The sequence below is a fragment of the Ischnura elegans genome, chromosome 1, assembly GCF_921293095.1.
Source record: "Ischnura elegans chromosome 1, ioIscEleg1.1, whole genome shotgun sequence".
Taxonomy (NCBI): domain Eukaryota; kingdom Metazoa; phylum Arthropoda; class Insecta; order Odonata; family Coenagrionidae; genus Ischnura; species Ischnura elegans.
In genome coordinates this window covers 113,174,739-113,196,881 of record NC_060246.1, presented here as the reverse complement: position 1 = coordinate 113,196,881, position 22,143 = coordinate 113,174,739, and the positions used below count along the sequence as shown (strand labels likewise).

The 22,143-nt window shown below is 37.7% G+C and overlaps 1 protein-coding gene across 4 annotated transcripts in view; it reads left to right on the top strand.

Annotated features, from left to right (window-relative positions):
• Positions 1 to 23: 23 nt before the first annotated feature.
• Positions 24 to 22,143, top strand: part of LOC124168289 (inactive rhomboid protein 1) — a 276,207-nt gene continuing 254,087 nt past the window's right edge. For all 4 annotated transcript variants that reach the window (XM_046546462.1, XM_046546455.1, XM_046546447.1 and 1 more), the window contains exon 1: positions 24 to 236. In XM_046546462.1, coding sequence (XP_046402418.1) covers positions 100 to 236 — 137 coding nt within the window. In that variant the 5' untranslated portion in view covers positions 24 to 99. The remainder of the gene's footprint in view (positions 237 to 22,143) is intronic.

Here is a 22,143-nt window from a genome sequence, read left to right as displayed (position 1 = left end):
CAGCAAGGTGGGGCCTCCGGCAACCCCCCACCCCCTGCGCCCACCTCCTCCGCCCCCCGGGCCGCCGCCGGGACCGGCAGCGACGTCATCGAGAACCCCATGTGCGAGGTGCAAGGCGGCCGCAGGGAGAAGCGGCAGTACGCCGCCGAGAGGGCAGAGTCCGGGCGGTCGGGGGCGCAGAGCGCATCTCCGGCACCGTCCGCCGCCGCGGCCGCAGTCACCGGCACCATCCACTGGTGAGTACACACTATATAGCTATCTTTCTCCTTGTCCTCAGGATTGGTATGAACGTGCTGTGACTCCGCCACTAGGTTGGTATAATTCATTGCTCTTCTCATGACGTTGAAAAAAGCTTAAGGTCTTAATATCAGTCCTTCTTAGGCCATTTGTATATTTTTCCAAATTAATAAGTTTTAAAAGATCCGAATATCTTTTCTGCAGCCATTTTAATGGTGAAAAATAATCATAGCTCTTTATATGTACCCATTGATAATCCCTCAATATAATTTTAAATTCCTCTTTATCATTGTTAAACCATTTTTGAAGGGTTTATTGGTATACAGTGGTGAAAATTACGAAACGTTTGGTGTGGCAACTGCAAAAATAAAGTTTCTGTATCGTAAAATTGAAGTATCACATTCACACAAAAAATTTTGATGTCTTCTAGCTGTTCCTACCACAAGGCTTTGGTGGAGAAGATGGCATTTAACCAATGCCATTATGTTTCTGAGGAATGAAGTATGAAATACGTTTTGTTGTCTGACCGCGAAGTTCTTGCGACACCTTAACGGCTCCTTAGTTTGACATTCTTCCCATAAAATCTATGAATATAAATAAATTACAATGGTTTATAAAAATGAGCGAAAATATTAGTGGTATTAAATGATTTATCAGTAAAGATTTTTATTCGATGTGTTATATTGTGCGCTAATTAATGCAAAGTCATATTTAACATCTAAAATTGTAACCTCAGGTTATTTCTAGTCGCCTAGAAACGTTTTTGTGGCAGAGAAATGTTAATATGCCAATTGTAAAACTGTTAAAAAATTAATACTAAAAACATGTCACTGATTTGTTTTTTAGTCCATTCAAAGAGGAATTACAATAAGACGTACACTTGCGGTTAACACTTGAAAGCGAATGTCGCCAATATCTCTGTTTTGATAGAGTAAGTTGTACTTAAAATATTATGTACATTTCATGTTGTCGAGCCGTAGAGAATTGACCAAAATGTCTACATGTTTTTCATTTTCAAAATATTTTTCCCCAATATGGACATGAGCATGATACATGTATTTGCACTTAAGCAAAGCAAACTAAAAGCATTGCTTTTCACTGCCCAACGAGTTACAGGTTTGTTTACATGGTCACTTTTCTTCAATATTTCCGAATCATGTATTTGGTACTCTATCGTTTTGTACCAATCCATTGGGTCAGAGCCGTTGAATGAGAACAAATAAGCTTCCAGTATCAACTGTCGTGTCCCTTTCATGCGCGTTGGAGTCAAAATAATTTCAGTGGCTCGAAGATCGTTCATGTGTAATGGAAGTCTCCTGTTGCGTGGCAGAATGCTTTCAATCTGTGCGTCAGACTCAGACTGTTACCTACAACACCTTATCTACCCTTCTTTTTGTCTCTTAGGGAAGAGAGCGTACGTGAAAGTATGTACACGGTTGTGTGTAAAAAGATTCCTACGAGTATGATCGCAGTATCTATTAAATTTCAGAAAATTTAACCAGTTGGTATCAATTTATTATCAATTATCAACATTCACGATTTGCTATCAATCGCATCTCTCGAATATAGCTTTTTCTCTCCATTCAAGTACTTCGAACGTGGCGTTATTCATGCACTTCGCGAAGCTATTGTTTTGTTTCACAATGAAGGAAAAAAGGAATAAAAAATGTTTCAGCATGATATCCTAACTGTATTTAATAATGCGTTGCAGTTGATGACGTGTACGTTGATAAAATTTTAATTCATAGGAATAATATTAATTGAATTTTTGCTAGTTGCTTTCTTCTCACTTTACAATGATCATTTCATTTTTTTAAATTATATTCACCATTTTCATTGCGTCATTGGGAGAATTGACTTCAGAACGCTCGAATAAAATATTTTTTTATTTAGTTAACGTTTTTATTAAGACTTAGGTTCATTTCACTATGTTTAAATGATTAAAAAAGTAAATTGTGACCGCTTTACTCATCACTGTCCAGTCATAAGTGTGTTCTTTCAATCTCTTAAACCGAAAAATAATCAGTGTATTAAAGAATATTATTTAAAAATTAAATTAAATTAAAAAATAATAAGTGTACTATCTGCCCTTTAGTCAATGCATCAGAAGCCTTAATGACAGTGTGAAGTTGTACGTCGCCTACATGCCGTTTCGAGGATCAGAAAATAAACCTTCCCCCCCATGCTCCCGCTAAATTCTTGATGCTCGTCCCGCATTAGTCAATAGACGTTTTGACGGCACACTCGGGGATCATCGAATCCTTGGGCCATTTCCTCGCGCGTCGTATTTGTCGCTCACCCTTTCCCAGGAGCCTGGTGACCGAGAGATATCCGGAGAGAAGAGACCGTCAAAAGCAAAGCAATGAAATTAATTCGTGTTGCGCGCAATCATCGGAGGGTGTGAAAAAAGAAAGAGGAGGAGGTTGCAGGCGTCCTTTGGCGATTTGGGAGGGTGGTGGAGAGTGGGAGAGTGAGGGGGGGGGGGTTCAAGTGTTGTCACCCCTCCTCCGACCCCCCCTCTCCCCTGTTATCGCCATCGCCGGCGGGAGAGTGCTCAGCCGCGCGGAAGTTGCACGCTCCAGTTACGCCGTCGCTCCTATACATGTCGCCTCCTCTCCTACCCCTCACTACACTCTAATAAATAGTACCCTCCTCTCTCTCTCTCTCTCTTTCTCACTCCTCCTTCTTCACTCTTACCTCACACGTGTGCCCATCATGCCCTTCTCTCTCTCATTCCAAACCTTTCATTTTTATTTTTCCCCGACGGCAGGACACGTTTATTGAATTTCGCACGCGCCTTTGCCCGAGCGTCGCCGTGAAGCTGTTGCCAACGAACAACAACACTCTCTTTCGCCGATGCAAGTTTCCGCCAGTGCCACCTCGACGCGCACAATAAGAGCATAAGGTCGCATTGCTCTGGTGAAGGGTTGGGTGGGTAAAGAACATATATTTAATTTACTCCCTCTCCGCACTTCTAAATTGTATTACGCCAAGATTCAGAGTCAATTTTATTATGCTTGACAATGCTTCAGATATACTCATTTTTTTAAATTCAATCGTCTGGCGTTTCAAGAAAATGAGCTTCCCTCTGTAATTAATAATATAAATGCATTAAAAAATCAATCAGTACATGCGGATTCTTACCGCAATGTTTCCCAAACGAGAAAAAATTCTACACTACAACTATTTAGACTTACTCATCAAAAATTAAGTTACTAGAAAATTTTAACGGTGGAAAAATAGAATCCTTCTTAGTCTAAGTCACTCGTGTAACGCTTTTGGGACATTCAGGTTAGAGGGACAGGCCACCGGTTCTTCACTCAACGATGAGTTACGTAAGGGAGAGCCTTCACCCTTTTTTCTTTTCCTATTCCACAAGGATTACGCCCTCTCTTAATGGCGCGAACATAAAATGTAAATATCATTTCAGTGAGCAAATTTACTTTACACCCCCTGTAAAAATAACATCATCGTCCTTATTTTTAAGATTGCCGTCCTGTTATCATTTTTTTCTGTAGGCTCTGTGAAAATACATAGCTTAATAGCAGGGGTGTATTAGTGCCGGAACGGGCCGGAATGCCGCTCCGGTACTGGTTGAAAAACGACATAGTAGTGAAACAACACTTTTATAAATGTTGCTGCCTCAAAATTTTAATATATAATTCGAAACCAAAACAAAACATCTTTTCATAAAATATAAATCATAATTTGTCATTTAGAAAACACACAGAGTAATATTTCACTTCCAAAAAATCTTAAGGAAAGTGCGTTCTGGCACTGCCAATTTTGCCATGACGTCACTGCTGAATAGTCTACTTCCTTAGCTCAAAAATAAGCAAAATTATATAACTTATAAATATTTGAATTTCATATTGCGCTTGCTATGTAACCTAAATTTTCTATTTAATACCTAACCAAGAATGCATTTTCAATCTATTTAAGCAATTTCTAACTATCATTCAATGAAATCACGTATACTAGAATTTGGAATTTATAAAATTTTTCCTTCCGGATTTTTATAACGTAAATATTTTTTTCAAAGCTGAGCGCCCGCGGCTGGATTATTATCATGAGATATGGAAAACAGCTCTTTGTTGCACGAGGTTTTGTTATTCTCATAAATAGGTTGCAAATGCGTCATAGAACGAAGCCAGATGTTAAAAATTATTGCTTGCCTCGTTGATTTTAGAATATTTATTTCATTATTTGTGCTTTAAAAATTCAGGACGTAATTGATGATTAAAAATGAGGAGGCGAATGATATGTATACGTTTGCAAACACTGCTTTTGATAAATCTTTAATTTACGATAAAACACGCCGTGAAAGAAGCATAACGTGCTGCTGTTTGATTTGTGTCATTTTTCCACATGGAAAAATTTCCGCAGGAAAGATTCCCTTCATATCGCTTCATAGACAAAGTATACTGGGAACGTTTTACAGCAGTAAAAATAGTTCTTGAGGCATTTCATTTATTATTCCTACTCTTTCCGTCTTCATTCTTCGAGTGATTGCGTGGCATGGTTAGTTGTTTAGTCCTGCATTACAGTGCGAGCTATACCCTCTTTTCTGGCTTCATCGCTATCTCCCTCACTCCAAAATCTTGAAGTACCTAGGAGAAATTTTTCCTCTCTTTATTGTGCAGTTAGGATTCTTGGGTGGAGAACCTCAGGCTAACTTTGGTCCATTTCTGTTGTTGTATTACGTAATACCGTTTTTTAGGGCTCTGCTAAATTAAAATCCTTTTGCCCCTTGACGTATTTTTTTAATCAGGGGAGCAGTTCTTTCACTCTAAAATAATTAAGAGGCTAGCGACGGAGGAAAAATAAACTAATATTTTATAAATTTTTTTAGCAGAAATATACGTTTTAGTGATTTAGCAGTGGGAAGGGTTAGACAATTTTGCAAGACTCTGAAGAAATGGTGGAGTAAGAATCTGAGATTCGGTGCTACCCGATGCGGAGTAAAAACATTTAATTTGTAGCATTTTACAAGAAGTAATATTTTTAAGGGAAAAGTAGGTATTTACAACAAAAATTACGAAAACACAACATTGTAAACAACGCGAATGACTTGTCCTTTTTGTCATAATCTGAAGAAATGACGGAATTAGAATCTACGACGTGATTTAGCACTTCGTTATGCTAAACCGCCGGAATTTAGGTTGGAAGGTTTCAGGAGTTAGATGAGCTTAGGTGGCGACTGATAATCATCGCCTGTGCTGTCATTCTTAACCAGTAAATTGCAGTTTTAATTGTAAAATCTAAAATATACCTTTTTTACCATTCAATTCGTTCGAATATGCCATTAGATGGGATACACGATTGATATTTTCCTTGCAGAAACTTATTTAATATAGGTATATAGATCTTAATTCTGCTCGATACTTCTGTCGTAAATATTCATGCAAATTCAAATGACCAAACAACATTCTTTGCTTTAATGTCGCGTGCAGTTGGTGCTAACTCTTTTCCGTCACCTAATAGTGAAGGTAGGTATGTTTTTAGATGTATCATTAAAAGAATGTCATCCAAAATTGAAGAAAAACTGCAGTATGTTTCCAAAAGTTTTCACCGGACGAAAAAATCAGATAACCTCAGCTATATCAGTTCGTTGATTTCAAGAATATTCGATTGTGCCACGCAATCTGTAAATATTTTAGGTGAACTTTATTGGATCATTCTTTGGTTAAGTCGTTGCTTCGAGTACCTTTTATTTGCAATTAAAATGGATTCCTTGTCTATGACGTTCTGTATTTTATTGAATAAGGCATTAGTTTTCACTCGAACTTGAAGTAATGGAGCACCAGTAACCCAGGTTCCAGGGGTTGTGTCACAGCAATGCCAATTCAGGAGAGAGCTGGTAAGAGGACTGATGCGATTGACAGTTAGTTAACTTGCTAACCATGAGGCTAAGGGTTTATATATGGACAAGAGGATCTCCCTCTCTCCGGATGATGGCAGTTCACTGGAATATGAAATGCCTCGCAAAACGCTGTTGTTTTGCTTCGCAACCGGAGCAGAAAGGAAGGCGTTCAGGGCTGAAAGCGGAGCAGCAGCGCAGGGGTGAAGTTTTCCATTCGTGTTTTCCGATCCTCGATTGTGCTCTTTTCGCTCCGCTCGCCTTTCATTCGAATGCACGACAGCATTTACGCGAATGAGCTCACCGTGGGGTTGAGTGGCGCGTGCAAATTTCGCGTGGCTTCCTCCTCCGCGGGTCGTGGGAAGTGGGGAAGGGCATGACAACGCTGGGCGCCATCTTGTGTCACCTCACCTTGAACACGAGCTTTTAATGAACTTAATATGTGATATCCAGAATTGCTTGCAGAGATTTAAAAAAATCCTGTTTATTTTTACCATCATTATTCTACGGTAGCGAGGCTCGCAAATTGTTTGTAGATGTGGGTTTGAATAGAGGATGGGGTGACGGGTTTATCTCCACTTTCTCCGCGGGTGGCAGTGTTCAGTTATTATTCCCTTGGCCTTAATTTAATGCACTCTCCTCTCGGCAAGCCATGATCACATCCCTGATACGTCTTCGTAAACTACAATCCAGGTCCAAAGATTTTTCTCAGACGATCCATCCACCCGCAAACGCAAGCATCACTCACGTGTGAGAAATAATCCCCAAGGTTAAATCGGCTACAGAAAAAGTGTGCACTTTAGAGGGTGAAAATGATTGTGGTAATGTCTCCCAGGTCAATGTTTTTTTTACTAATCTTGTTTAATTATCCAAGAGTCGTTTGCTTAATTTATGCCAAAGGTTACAGCTAATTAATTTGAGATAATGATTTTACTGTATGGTCGATTCTTACTTTCGTCTTTTCAAATGACTTATTTTCATGTTAGTTAATGAGCTAGGATTTGACTACTTAATTCATCCAAATATCTTTAAAGATGACCCTAATTCTTTGAAAAGTGTTACATTATAAGAAACTTAGTTTTTGTCCTTTTGCTTTTGAGTTATTTTATTCTATTTTAGTTTCTGTTTCCTCACTTTATCAAGTTCTCTCCTGTGAATTTTATTGAATCAAGTAAGAGGGAAAATTTTGCTCTGTTATTGATATTTATCATCACAATAATTGAGGAATATAAAGAAAGGTTCAATTACTTTAATATAGATAGTTCTTGTAATGTATTTAAAGCCCTTTTGGAGATTTTAAAAATCTAATCCATTGATAATCCTAGTATCTCTTAAGCACTAGTATCACCTTTTAAAAAACGTATTTTTAATGGTTATCCTATATGATGTACACAATGTTATGTACAGCTCAGAAACCTGGAGGGTTGTTATATTTGAATCAGAGGTAATTTGAAAAAAAATATTGTTAATGCAGTGTGTCCTCTCGAAGCTAATTTATGTGTAAAAAATAGGGTATTTTGGTATAAAAAAAGGATTCAAATTATTGCCTTCATTTCTACCATGTGATTCATTAGGGCAAAAAATCATCTAACACCGGATGAGAGGCTTTCATGTTCAATGTTTAAGTTGCAAATGGTGCAGTAAATTGTGTGCAAGCAATTTACAACGAACTTAGTTTAAGTAATTTTTATATTTACATATTGTAAATTTTTGGATATATTAGCTATTAATCACATTATTCCTGCACTGTGCTGTTAAAGGTTTGAATTACCGTATGGCATATTCGGGCATTCAAAAATGGTTGGATGAATTCGTCATAGATCAATTCCGATCCAATCTGTACCTCGTTTACCACGAGTTAAACCTCGAGTACGGTAGCTGCTATATCCCTGAGTGTGAAGCCATGGTTTAAGTTGAGTTTAAAAAAGAAAATGTATTTTTAGAGCTTTTTACTTGTGTGTCTTACATTTAATATATCGCTTTTATCATTTTATCTTCTGATAAACCAACGATTTTTAAGGAGATAAATGTGTGTTGAGAAGAAAAAAGTTTTGAGTGCAAGTTTAACTTTGATTCACCAACGACCGTTTTACAAGCTGTGAAATGCCTATGGTAAAATGTGATAAATTTTATAATGCTTACTTAATTCTGACAGAATTTTCTTTGCATTCATTAAATAAGTCCATATCGACACACAGTAAAATAGTATTCTATTCAATTGAGTTATATTGCAATTAAATCAGCCGTACGCATTCCATTTATTTTATTGAATGATTGGATTTGTGCATCATCGAGAGTCGTTTGCTATTCCATGAATCACCGCATAGTTCATTCAATAAAATATGACACGCATGTCAGTGTGTACCAAAAACGTTATTGCAATAGCTCCTCACGGTGTTTACTTTTGTTTTGTAGCAAATTTTATATCGAAAATTTCTTTTTTTTTTTTGGAATATCATTGGATATACTTTTTCATGCGGCAATAAGTCAGGTGGACAACAAATGTCTAGAATTTCCGGCTTGAAAAGTTTTTTGTTTACGTGCCAATTGAGTTGACATTTTCCGGAAATATTTTCTCAATTTATTTCACGTGCCCAATCGCCTGAGATGCACATTTTTGGACAGAAATATGCACCGGGAGTTAACGAAGGGTCCGTTGCACCTAACGAACTGAATGGCGTGAATGCCTATGAATTATTCATGTGTGCATTTTTATGGACCACTGTGCTCGCAGAACTAAATTTTGGTTTTGATCCGCTTGAGTATGAAATGGCGAAGTAATTGAGTGGTATGAGGAGCCTTGAGCGTGAGGCTCCCAGGTTAGCAGCGGCTATTCATTTCCCATCTCCCCAGAGTCCTGTGCGCAGATGTAGAGATGTTGTGTATCCAAAAACCTGTTACTGAGGGTGTGATGCATTACTCGCTTCATTACACTGCTGGTGGCATGCTCCTTGAAAGATTATTAAACTCTTATTCATTTTTTTCTAGTCTAAGGTTCCATTTTTTAATCACATGGGATTGAGTAAAACATGTTTGTTTCTGCAAGGTTATTGACCTTATTTGTGTACGTTAGTTGAAGTGAGTAGCATTAATGTATTGGTAACTGCAAGGTTTCTCAGTCGAGCTATTCATATTTAAAGCTCTATTAAATGTCAGGTGCAGAATTTCATTTCCGATCGAATCCAGTATTGATGAGACGTAACAAATGTGAGTAGTATTCATTCAACCAGAGTATTATTCACGAATTGCTATCCATGGTACTATATTTGCTGGGGTGTTTAGATATTTGTCACGAAAACTTTCCTTTGCGAAATATTCCATCAAGATATCGATCGATAACGACTTTCGGGTGTCAATATTCCTCATTTTGAAAAACTTCATTCCTGCCTTCGCTTATATTTTCCTTTCTATCAAAAAATACCTTTCCTGAGTAAGATTTTATATCTCTTATAATTTCTGCTCACTTTGTAGTCTTCCTTCCCAATTGCTGAGAGTTGATCCATTTGCAATTGGTATTCTAGCGCTATTACACAACTGCTAATAACCGCGCGATCCACTGTCCATTCGAAGAATGAATAAGAGTAGTTTCCATCTTTCTATTCCATTGTAATTAGTGTAAAGGCATTACACTTAATCCCTGTTTATGGTTAATGAAAAAAGTAAAATAGGCTGAAAGGCTCATGAATGATTAAACTTTACATGGTCACTGGAATGTTAAGTCACCTTGAAACATATTTAATATCTAATTATATCGCAGACTTGGGGCGTATGGAGCACTTTGAGACTCAGAGCATCGCAGGCTTTTTCAACTAGTTTTTAGTTTAGTAATTTCTATTTTATATTTCTAAATGCGGTATCAAAGTTATGATGCTCGATTTTTTAAGGTATTAGAAATTACTCACTTAGGTGAGTTCCATATTTATTTCCCGGGTAATTTTTGAAAATTCAATCAATACATATGTAAAACTCAAATAAGCACAAACCATTTTGTGATTTTAAGTTTATTCTAGATTCCAAATAACGAATATTTTAGGATCCAAGTTTTAGCGTATTGATTTCTGTCCCTTCTTTTCTATAGGTTTATTGAAAGCTATCGTTTTCAGCAGTAATAAGAATAAAATGTAATCAATTACATGGTCATCCCATTTCTTTACAAATTGCAGAACCGCCATTGACTTTATCCAAGCAAAAATATTATTCCGAAGTAAGGAATAATTAATGGAAAGCATTTTATAATTTTAAGGAGTATTTTTCATAACCTCGATGAAAATTAGTATGTAATATTTCTATAATCGGATAGGCCAAGTAGAGTTATCTTTCCTTTTGCTCTCGTTAGAATAACGTACCGCTAATAACATGAAGTGATTTTTTTCGGCCAATCTTCAGCTGAGGATTAAATGTGCTTTTGCCAAAGGGAACTATGAAAACACATCAGTTAATAAGTTTATCCATTTATTAGCTTCCACAAAATAGACTGTGCGGTCCGACGGGAAAGCAAAGCAAGCGTTTAACCGATTTCATTGGCGTAAGGTTTCGACATCAAATTTTGCTAAATTACGCTCCACCGACAACTGGGATTAAATTATTTACAGGCTCGTCCTACAACACGGCAACGAAGTGTACGAGTCTTCCTTCCAGGAGTCCTTTTCATAGGCCTAAACGAGGCTTTGAGTCGGTGCGGAAGGAGAGGAACTCGCGAGTACGTCCGAGAGACGTTGTCTAAGCTCGGAGTCGGGTAGGCGAGGAGGTGGGGGGGGATGAGGAGAGGGACGTGTGCAAACGGTATTAGATGGACGGATTAAATGTCTCCGCTCTTCTTCCTTCGGAGCGGACTCCCGAGGATTTAAGGGCTTCATTTTTCCTGCCTAATCTACTGAAAGAAGCGGGTTTTTTTTTTTGAAGCGGGATAAAAAAAGGGAGCACAAAAAATTGTGACATCTGAAATAATGCAGTGCATCAACTCTGCCTTACGTTCTTTTTATTATACTTCTTCCATGGGAATGTGCGTTTGCGATAAGAAAGGAGGTAGGAGGCGTTTTGAGAATATTACTATTTTTTTCCTTGGCCATTAGAACCGTGCTGGAAGTGAAATAGTAATAATTATAATTGCTTCCTTTAGAATAATAAAACGTGCTTCCTGCAGAATTCACACCTCTATTTCTCCTACGTTTGAGAACAGGCACTCAGGCCACCTCTTTCCCTCCTCCCCTCAACATCTCTGCCTTCCTCCCTCCCTTCATCCTCCCCATCGTAGAGAGAAGAGATACTTGGTGTTTTTTTTCCTCGTAAAAATTTAGAAGGGGAGCAAACTGCAGAAATGTTTAATGCTTCCTTAATGCCCTAATGCTCTTATTTCTCCTCCCTTCCTGTCTCAAGTGTTCCCCGGGCAACGCGCAAAGAGTGTTGGTTGCGAAGGGACGACTTACATTTTTCCGATAATGTGAGCCATAGGGAAATGCCTCTTCCTTCTCTTTATCTTCCTCCGTTCGAGAGGCTACAAGGAAGATGTGTGGGAGGGAGGCTGAGGGCTTTCCTACTGATTGAATAGTCCTGGGTTCGAATTCGCGTGAATTATTTGTTGAGGCCTTCCAATGTAAATACTAGTGCTTCGAGGAAGCACGGAGAAAAAGTAGTGGTGCGCCTACCCTGCCTTTTTTCCAATTCTGACATCTTTCAACAAGTTTTACCAAGAGGAAGAGGTCTTGTCTCTGTATGTGTCTCCTTTTTCCCAAATTTCAAATATTAAAAGTCAAAGTTGAACAGTCCCCGACATCCAGCGGCGGAACGTTGCGGAGGAGAATAAACCACGGCATTGTGACGTTATTTATGGGAAGAACTATGAGGTCAGCGACGTCAAACTCAAACGCTGTCTCTTTACTGGTTCAGGGAAATCGTTGCTTGATATCCATTCTAGTCAGCGCATTGAAACAATTTCTATAAGTGTGTCAAGATATGCGTAGTAGTTTGTTTATAAAATTGTTGTTTGTCTATAAAATGTGTTCACGTATTTATAATTGCTTATTAAAATGCCGAAAAAATTAGAAAGGCAGCCTGAGAATTTTTTTTTTTTAATGCTCTGCGGCGACATAAACCCCTCCACATTATTTAAGAGTTGACAGCAACGGTGGAAATTGAATTGTCGTGCGCCATGGAAATTTTTCTGGTACAATTTGCCGTGTTAATTATCTTTATACCTCTTTAGATTAGTCCTAAGGAATTTTATCACATCCAGGATGTATTCGATACCTGCACTGCACAAACGCTCAACAATCACCCACCGAATCAAATCCGCTCACCTGGTAGCCCAAGTAGTATTATATGAGCGGAATGCGTACGGTGCAGGTGGGCGATTTTTTGATTGATTGTTGAACGTTTGTGAATTGGAGGTATTTTATCATCAACAATAAGTACTAACGATCCGTCCCAGGACAATTGTTTTCTCTTTTACCTTCAGAATTATAATTCCTTTTATAAATCTTGAACGCTTATAAATATTACGAAACTCGTGCATCTGCAGTCACTCGTAGCCACGGAGCTCTTTATTTGGCTTAAGATGGCACCATACGGCGGCCTCCATCTCCTCGGACCCGCACTCAGCTTCCCCAGCACCTGAGTCCGTCGCGGTCGCCAAGGGGAAGGGACCTGCGACGCTTCCTCTCCCGGCGAGAACCATGGCGACCCGCGGCCGGCGGAGACCACAGCTCCGTGGTCACCGGCCTATTATGCTAAAGGGCCCCCCAGGCGTCTCTTCACATCTGCTGCTCCCCCTCTCTTGCTTTCCTTCCGTTGAGCATCCAGTCATCGGTGCCGTGTGATTGGCACTAACCTACATAGCTCGGAACATTTCCCAGGTGTCTGCAACTTGGCTTTAATTTCTTGCACAACATTGTTGTAAAAAAAATTACAAATGCACCACTCACTGACAACTTCGGAATATATACCGCATGTATTAGATGGTTGATCAACGTTTATTCCTCATACTGGGAACGTTATCAGACATCTACAAAACTAATGGTTTGCTTTGTGTTCGGACAGTTGGAAAACTCATTGTTGTTTTCACCATTTAAAATAATGCAAAAAATTAAAGTTTCTTTAATACTCAAAGTATCAACGATTGCTTGCCACGCCCACATGTTTGGATAGATTTATTTTCCAAACAGAGCGTAGGTAATCCAAATGCCACTTTCACTGCTTTTTAGCTATTTCGATTACTTCTCGAATCACTCATGGGTATTAAGAAGCTGTTTTTTTTGCCTCTGTTGAAGATAAGTTTGTACCTTGATCCCGGAAATAAATTAATGCTTAATCTACCATCTTCTAATGATAATCCCAGCATGAAGAATAGGATGTTTGAAAGTCAATTTTTTTTTCAAATAAACACTTGCATAAAGTATTCAATATGTAAAGAATCGTTAGTTTTTATATCTTCAAGCGTCTAATATTGCAGTATATTATTGAAGCATCTGGTGAAAATATCTGAAAACATTGCTTCCACTGTGGAACAGTTTTATAAATTTTCTTGAGTAAGAATTATAATTATTGCGACAGTTATTTCTCGAGATTGCTTGGATTAGCTGCATTTACGGAATTCTCTCATCCTTACGGACTAAAATTGTTATTTTTTGAGAGAATTTAATAAAAACTCATTATTTCTTGAAAATTTGGGCATTTATTTAAGAAATGTTGATAATGCAATGTGAATTTATACACAAAGATTCACCGAACTGAAAATCAAATAAGTTATTGGAGTAATCCCTGCTATCGACGAAAAGCAATTTACAACGTCTTCATCCTTGAACTAAGGGTTGCAGTTTAAGTAAAAATTCGTCCCTTGAGTATTCATAAGTTTTTTATTGTTGGGTAAAATCAAATGGTTAAGTTCAACCAATAGTGCTCTGATGGTGATCAATATGCACCAATGATCTTAAAATTAGCGAATGAAGACTGTGAAACATCCAAAACATGTGGCCAATAGGGATTTCGAATAATTTAGCCGTACTTTTCCAAGAATGGCGCTGGTCATTTATTGAACTATTCGTGAAATCGCATGGCATTCATTCACTCAGATTATTTCTCATGAAAGACTGTGTGTGATATTTTAATACTTTTTGAAAATATAGCCCACACTTTAAGCCATCTTTACAGTTTTGGTCTTGCCTGGATTCTGCAAAATATTTGATGAAATATTGGAATATATAGAGATCTAACATGTCAAGAATGGTCTCTTAGTGCATATTGCGGACTCCCCAAAATGGTTAAGGGAAAACTAGTCATTCCTAACACAAAAGTCCCTTTAAGCATCAAAACCTTTGATCAAACCTGATCGCATATTCACAAATTTTATACGAATTCTTTTTCTTGTGATATTTCCGTGTTAATTTAGTGCAGTAGCTCCTGCGTAGTGTAAGACTTTGCGTGGTACTCGTGGTACTAAAAATATGTCAAGAAAAAATAATGAAGAGAATGGCTATTTACCTCCCTCAAGCTAGCGATACTTTCCTATTTGCTCTATCAAATTTTGGCTTGAGGTCATTAAATTTTGAATGAATGAGAGGGAAAGGTAAATATTATTTCGGCTCATGCGACAGCGAGCGCTTTGTGCTTCCACCGGAAGACTCTCCTTCAAATCTAATTTTCCTGCAGAGAACTTTCCTCTTTTTCTCTCTCTCTCTGCTTTTGCAAAAGGTCATACGGTCTGATTCTTCTTTCCTTGATTGAATTGATGATTCTTGCTGCCTCCTTGATCCTCAGACTCATAGGGATTTTGCCAAACCCATCAGGCAATGCCGGAAATAGTTCTTATGACTTCGTTGATAAGCACTTTTAATTTGATCTCTTTGCGCAATTTATATTTTCACCATGTTAGGCGCGAGAAAGGAAGCCCTGGCTATCTGAAATAGGTATAAACTGCTACCATTTGTCTTAGCTCTTTCTCGTAAACATATTTTTACTGGCGTTCGGATAAGAATAGGGCTAAAGTAACATTATTCCACAAAAACTAAAAAATAATGTTTATACATTTAATTTCATCGTTTGCCTGATTAGTATATTTGAGCATTTTTAAGTTACCAATTTTCATATCTAGTGTCGTAATTTCTCGGGATTGTATAAACATTCATTGAGGTTAAGAAATTTGACACTCATACTCTACAGTATTGCTTGTGTTTATATACGAGAATGTAAATCTGATTAGTTTTTTGTCAAAAATCTAAGACAAATGCGCAATAGAAGTCAAGACTTAAAAGCTAAAAAAAATGTTCTCATTATTTTTAGTGCAAAGGTTTGGACTTAATTTTAGATTTACCCTCCTCTTCATTCACAAAGTGGGGAGTAAAAATAAATCATTAACCTTTGGAAAACTTCCCGCATTTTCGAAATCCAAGGCAGACGGTTCTCAGCTCATATTGTCCCGTTTCAGTGGAATCAGAACGGAAAGTTTTCGCGCGTATCAAACCAGCCATCATCCCAGGCATTTTTATCCGTGAACGTTTTGGTGGATTTTCCTAATTTGATTGCGAGGCTTATTACTCTCAGGAAAGATGTCAACTTTGGCGACGGCTCTTCTCTTGATCCAACGCCGTCACGACTCTCACGTGCTCCCTCCCAATTCGTCTCTTGCAGCGAGTGAAGAAGAGAGTTCATCCGAAGGACCACTTCCCTATGCCTCCAGTCCTTCCCTTTCTTACATCAAACTTTCGCAAGTGAGTGAGGGCTGTATCTATAAAGGGGTGTGAGTAGGTGCGCCAGATGGAGGAGGGCTAAAGCGGTTGCAGTTTAGATTTCCAGCTTAGCTCGGAATCACTTGCAAAAATCGCCGTTCGTACGCTGCAAGTCAATACTGGAGGTAATCTGGCCCGCAAAGTTTTCAAATCTGCGCTCACAATGAATTCGTCGGAGTCGTGGAGCTGAAACTTCTCTAATCACCCGAAATTCCATCCGTCCCTCCCCATCGGCCTTCCCCCTAGAATGCACTGCAGATTGTGTGCGGAACAGTTCAAGCAGCTCTTCATCGCTTATTTCGGCTTCCTCATTATATGTAAATGAATGTGAAATTTTTTTTTTTTTTTACATTACCGCTTGCAGGCTTGACTTATTTCCTCGGTGCACGAAATGTGCCATCCTTCTCTTGCATTTGCAGGTAATATATGGCTGCCAAATAGTCTTGACAAGAATTCAGAAATTTAATCGATGTTTTGGTCGTAATGAACATTGAGACTTTAAAATCAATGATGCGTTGATATTTTTGTCTCAATTATCATCTAAGTTCTCATTTTTCGAGTGTTTTTATTAATTATAATGAGGCTTATGCAGCATTTAGGATTAATTTTTAGTCGTCATGTATTTTAAAACAAGTGTTGTTGATCTTTCGATTATCAGAGAGACGTTCTATAATGGATTAAATTCATCTTCAGTTTGATAGTGAATCAGCAGTTTTAATTGAAAAAAAAAAAGACTTCACATCCAAGATCAAATGTAAAGTAGAAAAAATATATGTGACTTTTTGTGCCAATACGGTCATTTAGAAGAGAGCTTATTAGGATCTGTGAAAAATTATTTTAAAATTCCACAGCTGTCATTCTAAGGAATTACCAATGATCGCCAGGAATGGTGCCTTCTCTAGTGCTTGGTTCAGATTAATCAACTACGCCCTCAAAAGCTTTGCACTCCTGATTTCATTTCAAAATAGGAAAAAAGGAGATTGCGACCGCTAAGCCAAGGCTTAATGGACACATATTCCCTGTCGTAAACTGTTATTAAGTTACTGCTGAGCCAGTTATGCTCTTTATTAGTATGGCCATCTAAATTGGATTACCGACATGACATGGCTTTGTGTTCACGAATAATATATGAATGTGTGAAATTAACTTTTCCCACTACAAGGTTCTCCATATTTTACATTTAACCCCTCTCAGCAGTTTTCTTTTTACTTGCGAATAAGGTTGCCATCATTTCATAGGTCTCCTCTTGTGTATGCATTACTTGCAGAAATGATACTTGTATGCATGCATATTTGTATGAAAGGGTAAAACTCTATTCAAATTGGTTATTCTACTCCAAATATGTAGTGTGTGCGTTACCATGTAATTTTATTCCTTCAAGTCACCCCCTTTTTAATTATTCTCACGAATTACTTTCGGAGAATTGTGAAAATATCGCTATTAACCTTTCAGTTTTTATTTTCTAAAACAAAAAATACTTCCTAGTTAATTTAGTTTCCGTCTGAAATGAATACCTACAATATTTACATTAATATGTTAAATAATTAATCATATTGACACATTTATTCATATTTTAATGAAGTGGTAATAATTTTATTACGCATTTTTCAGCACCATGTGTGCGAGTTTTTTCGGTTGAAGTTCGTACGTAAGATTAGAGATGAAAATTTTTAAGTTGCCAACTTGATAATGGTTTTAAGTTGATTTTGCATGAAATTGCTGAAAATCGACAAAAACTCAGCTGTAATCTCATTTCGTAAATCAGCACTCAACAATCATGTTCATTAATTCTTCAAAATTTCTGAAAACACGGTACTAGTATGAACACAGAATTAATGTAATTCAAAAAAGGAAAATTTTGAACAGAAAATTGATTTAAATTTTGAAATACTCGTTGTAATAGAAAACAGAGTTCACCAGCATCTGAAATTCACCAAATTCCGCATTATGGTGTTATTGCATCAAGAAGTTAATTCAATACATTTTTATTACTAAATTGACCAATATTCTTTACCTGTAATTTAAACAATTTACAGGCTACATCATGTTTTTAAATCTGAAAACTTGCTCCTCAAATACATTATGTTCGTCAAGTTTACAAATAAACATAAATTTTGCATCTAATGGTACCATTTTCCTGTTTATTACATTATTTGTAGCTAACTTCATTGGAGATGTTCATTGGAATAATTTTATTCGCTTAATCCTCCTAGAAGTCGAGTTCTTAGATAACGGATTAATTTTGCATCCATTTTCTATTTCCTTATTGATTGGAACTAGAAATATTTATCAAGTAATCATTTATTCTCAATGCTTTACATTACTCGGATCTGTACACTATTGTTGGAAATAATATGCACCAACTTTTTTCTTCTGTGTGCTCTATTTACGTGCTGAAGTCTATCATTGATAACTATAAAGCGAGATATATTCTGATGTAGAGGGAGGGGGTGGTGTACCTAGGACATAGTGTACCTAAGAATATTTGCAACTACCGGCAAGGTCTGCGACCTAGCAGCTTTAAACTAAGCTTTTATGCGAAAGATGCGCTAGGGAGCAAAACAGGTCAATTATGAGTCCATTTGGGTTATTATGAGTACTGTTTAATGTTTATTCCGAGAAACCATTACGGATACCACTCCATAAAACCCCTCCCCGTATTTCGTCATCATACACCAACCCTCGGCTACCCCGTGCAGTGACCCATCAGCGACGTACTTCCCAAACCTACCTTCCCTTCCCTTAACCCTCCCCCATTCCCCCCCCCTTTCTCCACCTCCACTCCACCGCCCCTCTAACGCCTTCAAGGATATAAATTCTATGTACTGATACTTGTAATTGCCAGATGATGATACGCTGTATCGAAACCGGTCGCAAATATATTTTTTTTTGTGGAACAGCGAAGTCTTTTTCTTAACCTTTGTGCATCATGAAGGAGTTCCACCATGTTACGCCAACCACCATCGCATTTGGGACTAGTTTGAAGTTTTTATCGCTGAAAAGGAAATATTTTTAGTTGTATATTAGTTAGTCTTTTACCGAAAATCGATCACATCAACAGTGGTTATCGTAGTACAGGTGAAATTGACAGATAATATTGAATAGTATTAGCTACTTATTTGGTATTTTAGACGTAATATTAACCAGATGAATCAGCCGAAATTAAAAATGGCTACCCGTTGTACCAAGGATCACAAGCCCATGGTGTACCTAGGAACATGTTCCTATGCTAGTGATTTTTGTAGTCAGCCGTAATATATGGTCTATTATAAAATTTAATTTTTTTTGTTACATTCATTACATAATTGGACTTTAGAGAATGATATTAATTTTGGAGGGTTTAACCTAAGTTTGTTTTTATTTGGAAGGAGTTATATTTTTAAATTGAGTTTTCACCTAAGCTACATTTATTTTCTTTGTGTAACACTTTAATGTACTTTCAAATTTAATAAAAATCTACGTACTGATTCCCATTTTTCACGTTTTTAATTACTGTTCCCACCAATCTAAATCGTGTTCTTAGGTACGATAGGTAGTGTTCCTAGGTAAATGAACATGATGTACCAAGGTACAATCATAAACACTTTTAGAAGTTTAAATTAGATCCATTATTGGTTAAGGTACAAATCTAAAACTTATGTTACGTAATCCTGATGGATAAAATTGTTACTATTAGACTGAATCTTAAGTTAAGATATTTTGCTTTATCTAAAAAAAATTGAAAAAAAAAGTCCGTCGCACAACACACTCCCCTATCTTTTTGTAAAATCAATTTTTAAAAATACGCCCTTAATTTTTATAATTATTATCCCTTCTTTGGACCCTTTTTTAGCCCACCGCTGAATCTTGTGCTTAAGGTTCATGTTCTATTCCACAGGTATGGGGAGAGAAAAAGTTTGTTCAATATCATACGAGGTCCATTTTAATCCTAAACGCATGTTCTTGGTGCCTTGACAAACGCTTTTTCATCCTAGTTCTCTCCTGTCTGCATTGAAGAAATGCTTTCGTTCGATTGATGAGACAAGATTCGAAGAAGAAATTCGATTGATATAGATCAATAAGTTATGTGACTTTAAATGAATTTATTTATTTAATATCATCATGAAAAACTCATCTCTTACTCATACGAGCATTTGGAAGAAATTTTTTCCGCGAAAATAAAATTAATGCTAATGTATGGCAATTTAGGAGGTCAAAATGTCTCTTTTTCATGAAAACATTTATTTGAATATAAATTGGACTTCATATGGCCTATAGGCATTGACTGATGGTATTATAACCATTTTCAGTTGATCTACCAATAACTTTGTCCTAAAGTAAACAAAAAATATTTTCACCAAATATCAAGTGATATGTTCTTTTTCCAAACCCCTCTTGAAAAAAGTTTCCAATAATTAAATTTAACTTCACCCACGAAAAAATTGCCTACAAATGCTTTTTCTTCACGAAAATTGATCTCCACGCGTGGCTCCAAAATATGCTGGCAGTCTCATCATTATTGGTTTATTCCGGCTTCGTTGATACTTATCCCGCTAAGCACTTAATTATTCTCAATTCCGGAGTGGGCGTGGCCTCAGCGATCAGGCCCGCTTGCCCTTCGCAAGGTCTCTCTCACCCAACCTCCCTTTACATCTTCCCACGGCCACCGCCAGAGGTCCAGCCATCCCGTGCAGCCATAAAAAAAGGGACGACGAGAGAAAGGAGAGGCTCCGCCGTGGTTAACGTCCGGCCTACCCCCTCCGCCCTCCCATCCCTTATTCTGCCGTTCGGAGAACCCTTTTCTCTCACCGGTGCCTCCCCCCTGCTTATCGTGATTTGTTGCTCTCCGCTGCCTCCTAACACCAACCCCCCCACCCCCTCACAACGCCGCCTTCTCCCCAGCTCCTCCTGCCCCCATACATACATCCAAACCTCAACCAGTGACCCTCCTACCATTTTTTTCCACGGAAGCCTTCCCCGTTCCTCGGTCTCACCAACGCCTCGCATCACCCCTTAGGGGTATTTTAAGGGGAAAAAATAGCGGCGTCGGTGGCCTTTCGGGAAACACCGGTGGTGAAAATAAAACAATTATTCACGGCGCACGGACAGGTGAATGTGCTGCCGCATTCTCCCGCGCCTCCTCCCCCTTTCAAAGCATCCCTCTCGCCTTCTTCTTCCCCGCCATTCGCATCCACGCTCCTCGGCCGTTCCTCTTCCTTTAATCCGCCGCGCTTCCCTGCAGCCCATCACACGTGCCCCTCGTCCATCGCCCTAAATAACTCATTAAAATACCTTATTCATATTTGGGGGATGGGGGTTTAAATACATGTCTGCGTTCTCCTGCCAGTGAAATTGGTTTTTCATCAAGGGTAGACTTCTTCTAATTGCCTAGCATCACAGCCATTAAACTGATAATTTTTTTACATACACGACGATGGGGCTTTCCGAGCTTCGAGGGCGGTTATTATCGTGAAATAGTTAACTCTTGCACGAGCTGAAAGGCTTATTAGGGCGTAATCCTTTTAAAAAATTAGTATGCAACGGTCGGATTTAAATATCTTCCTCGTACAATATATTGCTTGTTAATGCCAAAACAAATAGATCACTTCTACCTTAAGAAGCATTAAATTCAATGTGTACTCGTAATGCAGGGTTTTTTTATATTTACTAGATTTTTGTCCTTAAAAAAGTAAAATAATTGAAATCCGTGTCTTTCTTTTGATGAATATTAATTGAAGTGTCTCATTAAAGTTACATTTTGTTAGGATGCGATGTTGACGTCATTTTCTTGAAAATAATTTGGATGCGTACAAACAGAAAATCTGTTTGATTTTAGGAAATAGTTATTTGAAGCATGGCCGAATGCTTATGCAACTACGTTAATTTTGAGGAAACCCTACTGGTTATTAATTTGATTTAAAATTACACTTTTATCGCAGCATGAATGATTAACTCTATTTGTAACACTCATACAAGTAAAGCCTCTGCAGCTGCTTGTGGTATTCAATGGCATTTAACTTAAAATCTGGAGATATAATTACTTATTTTACTAGAATAAGCTTATTCAATTATTAAGGTTTACTCATTTTCTATCGGAATGAGAAGAAAATTTGCCTTCTTTCATTGTAGAAGATGGTATAAATAAGTGCACGAAATTATATTTTTCTGTTTATCTTCCTTTATCAGCTCCTATTAGACCCCTCAATCGAAAATAATTTATCAAATATTTATTCAAGTAAAAATAAAGGTGTTATAAATAGAATTACTATATTATTATTGAATATGCACAAATATGGATTCGGCTGCTTACCTCATACTGCCTTATTCATTTATCAGAGGTGCCAGATA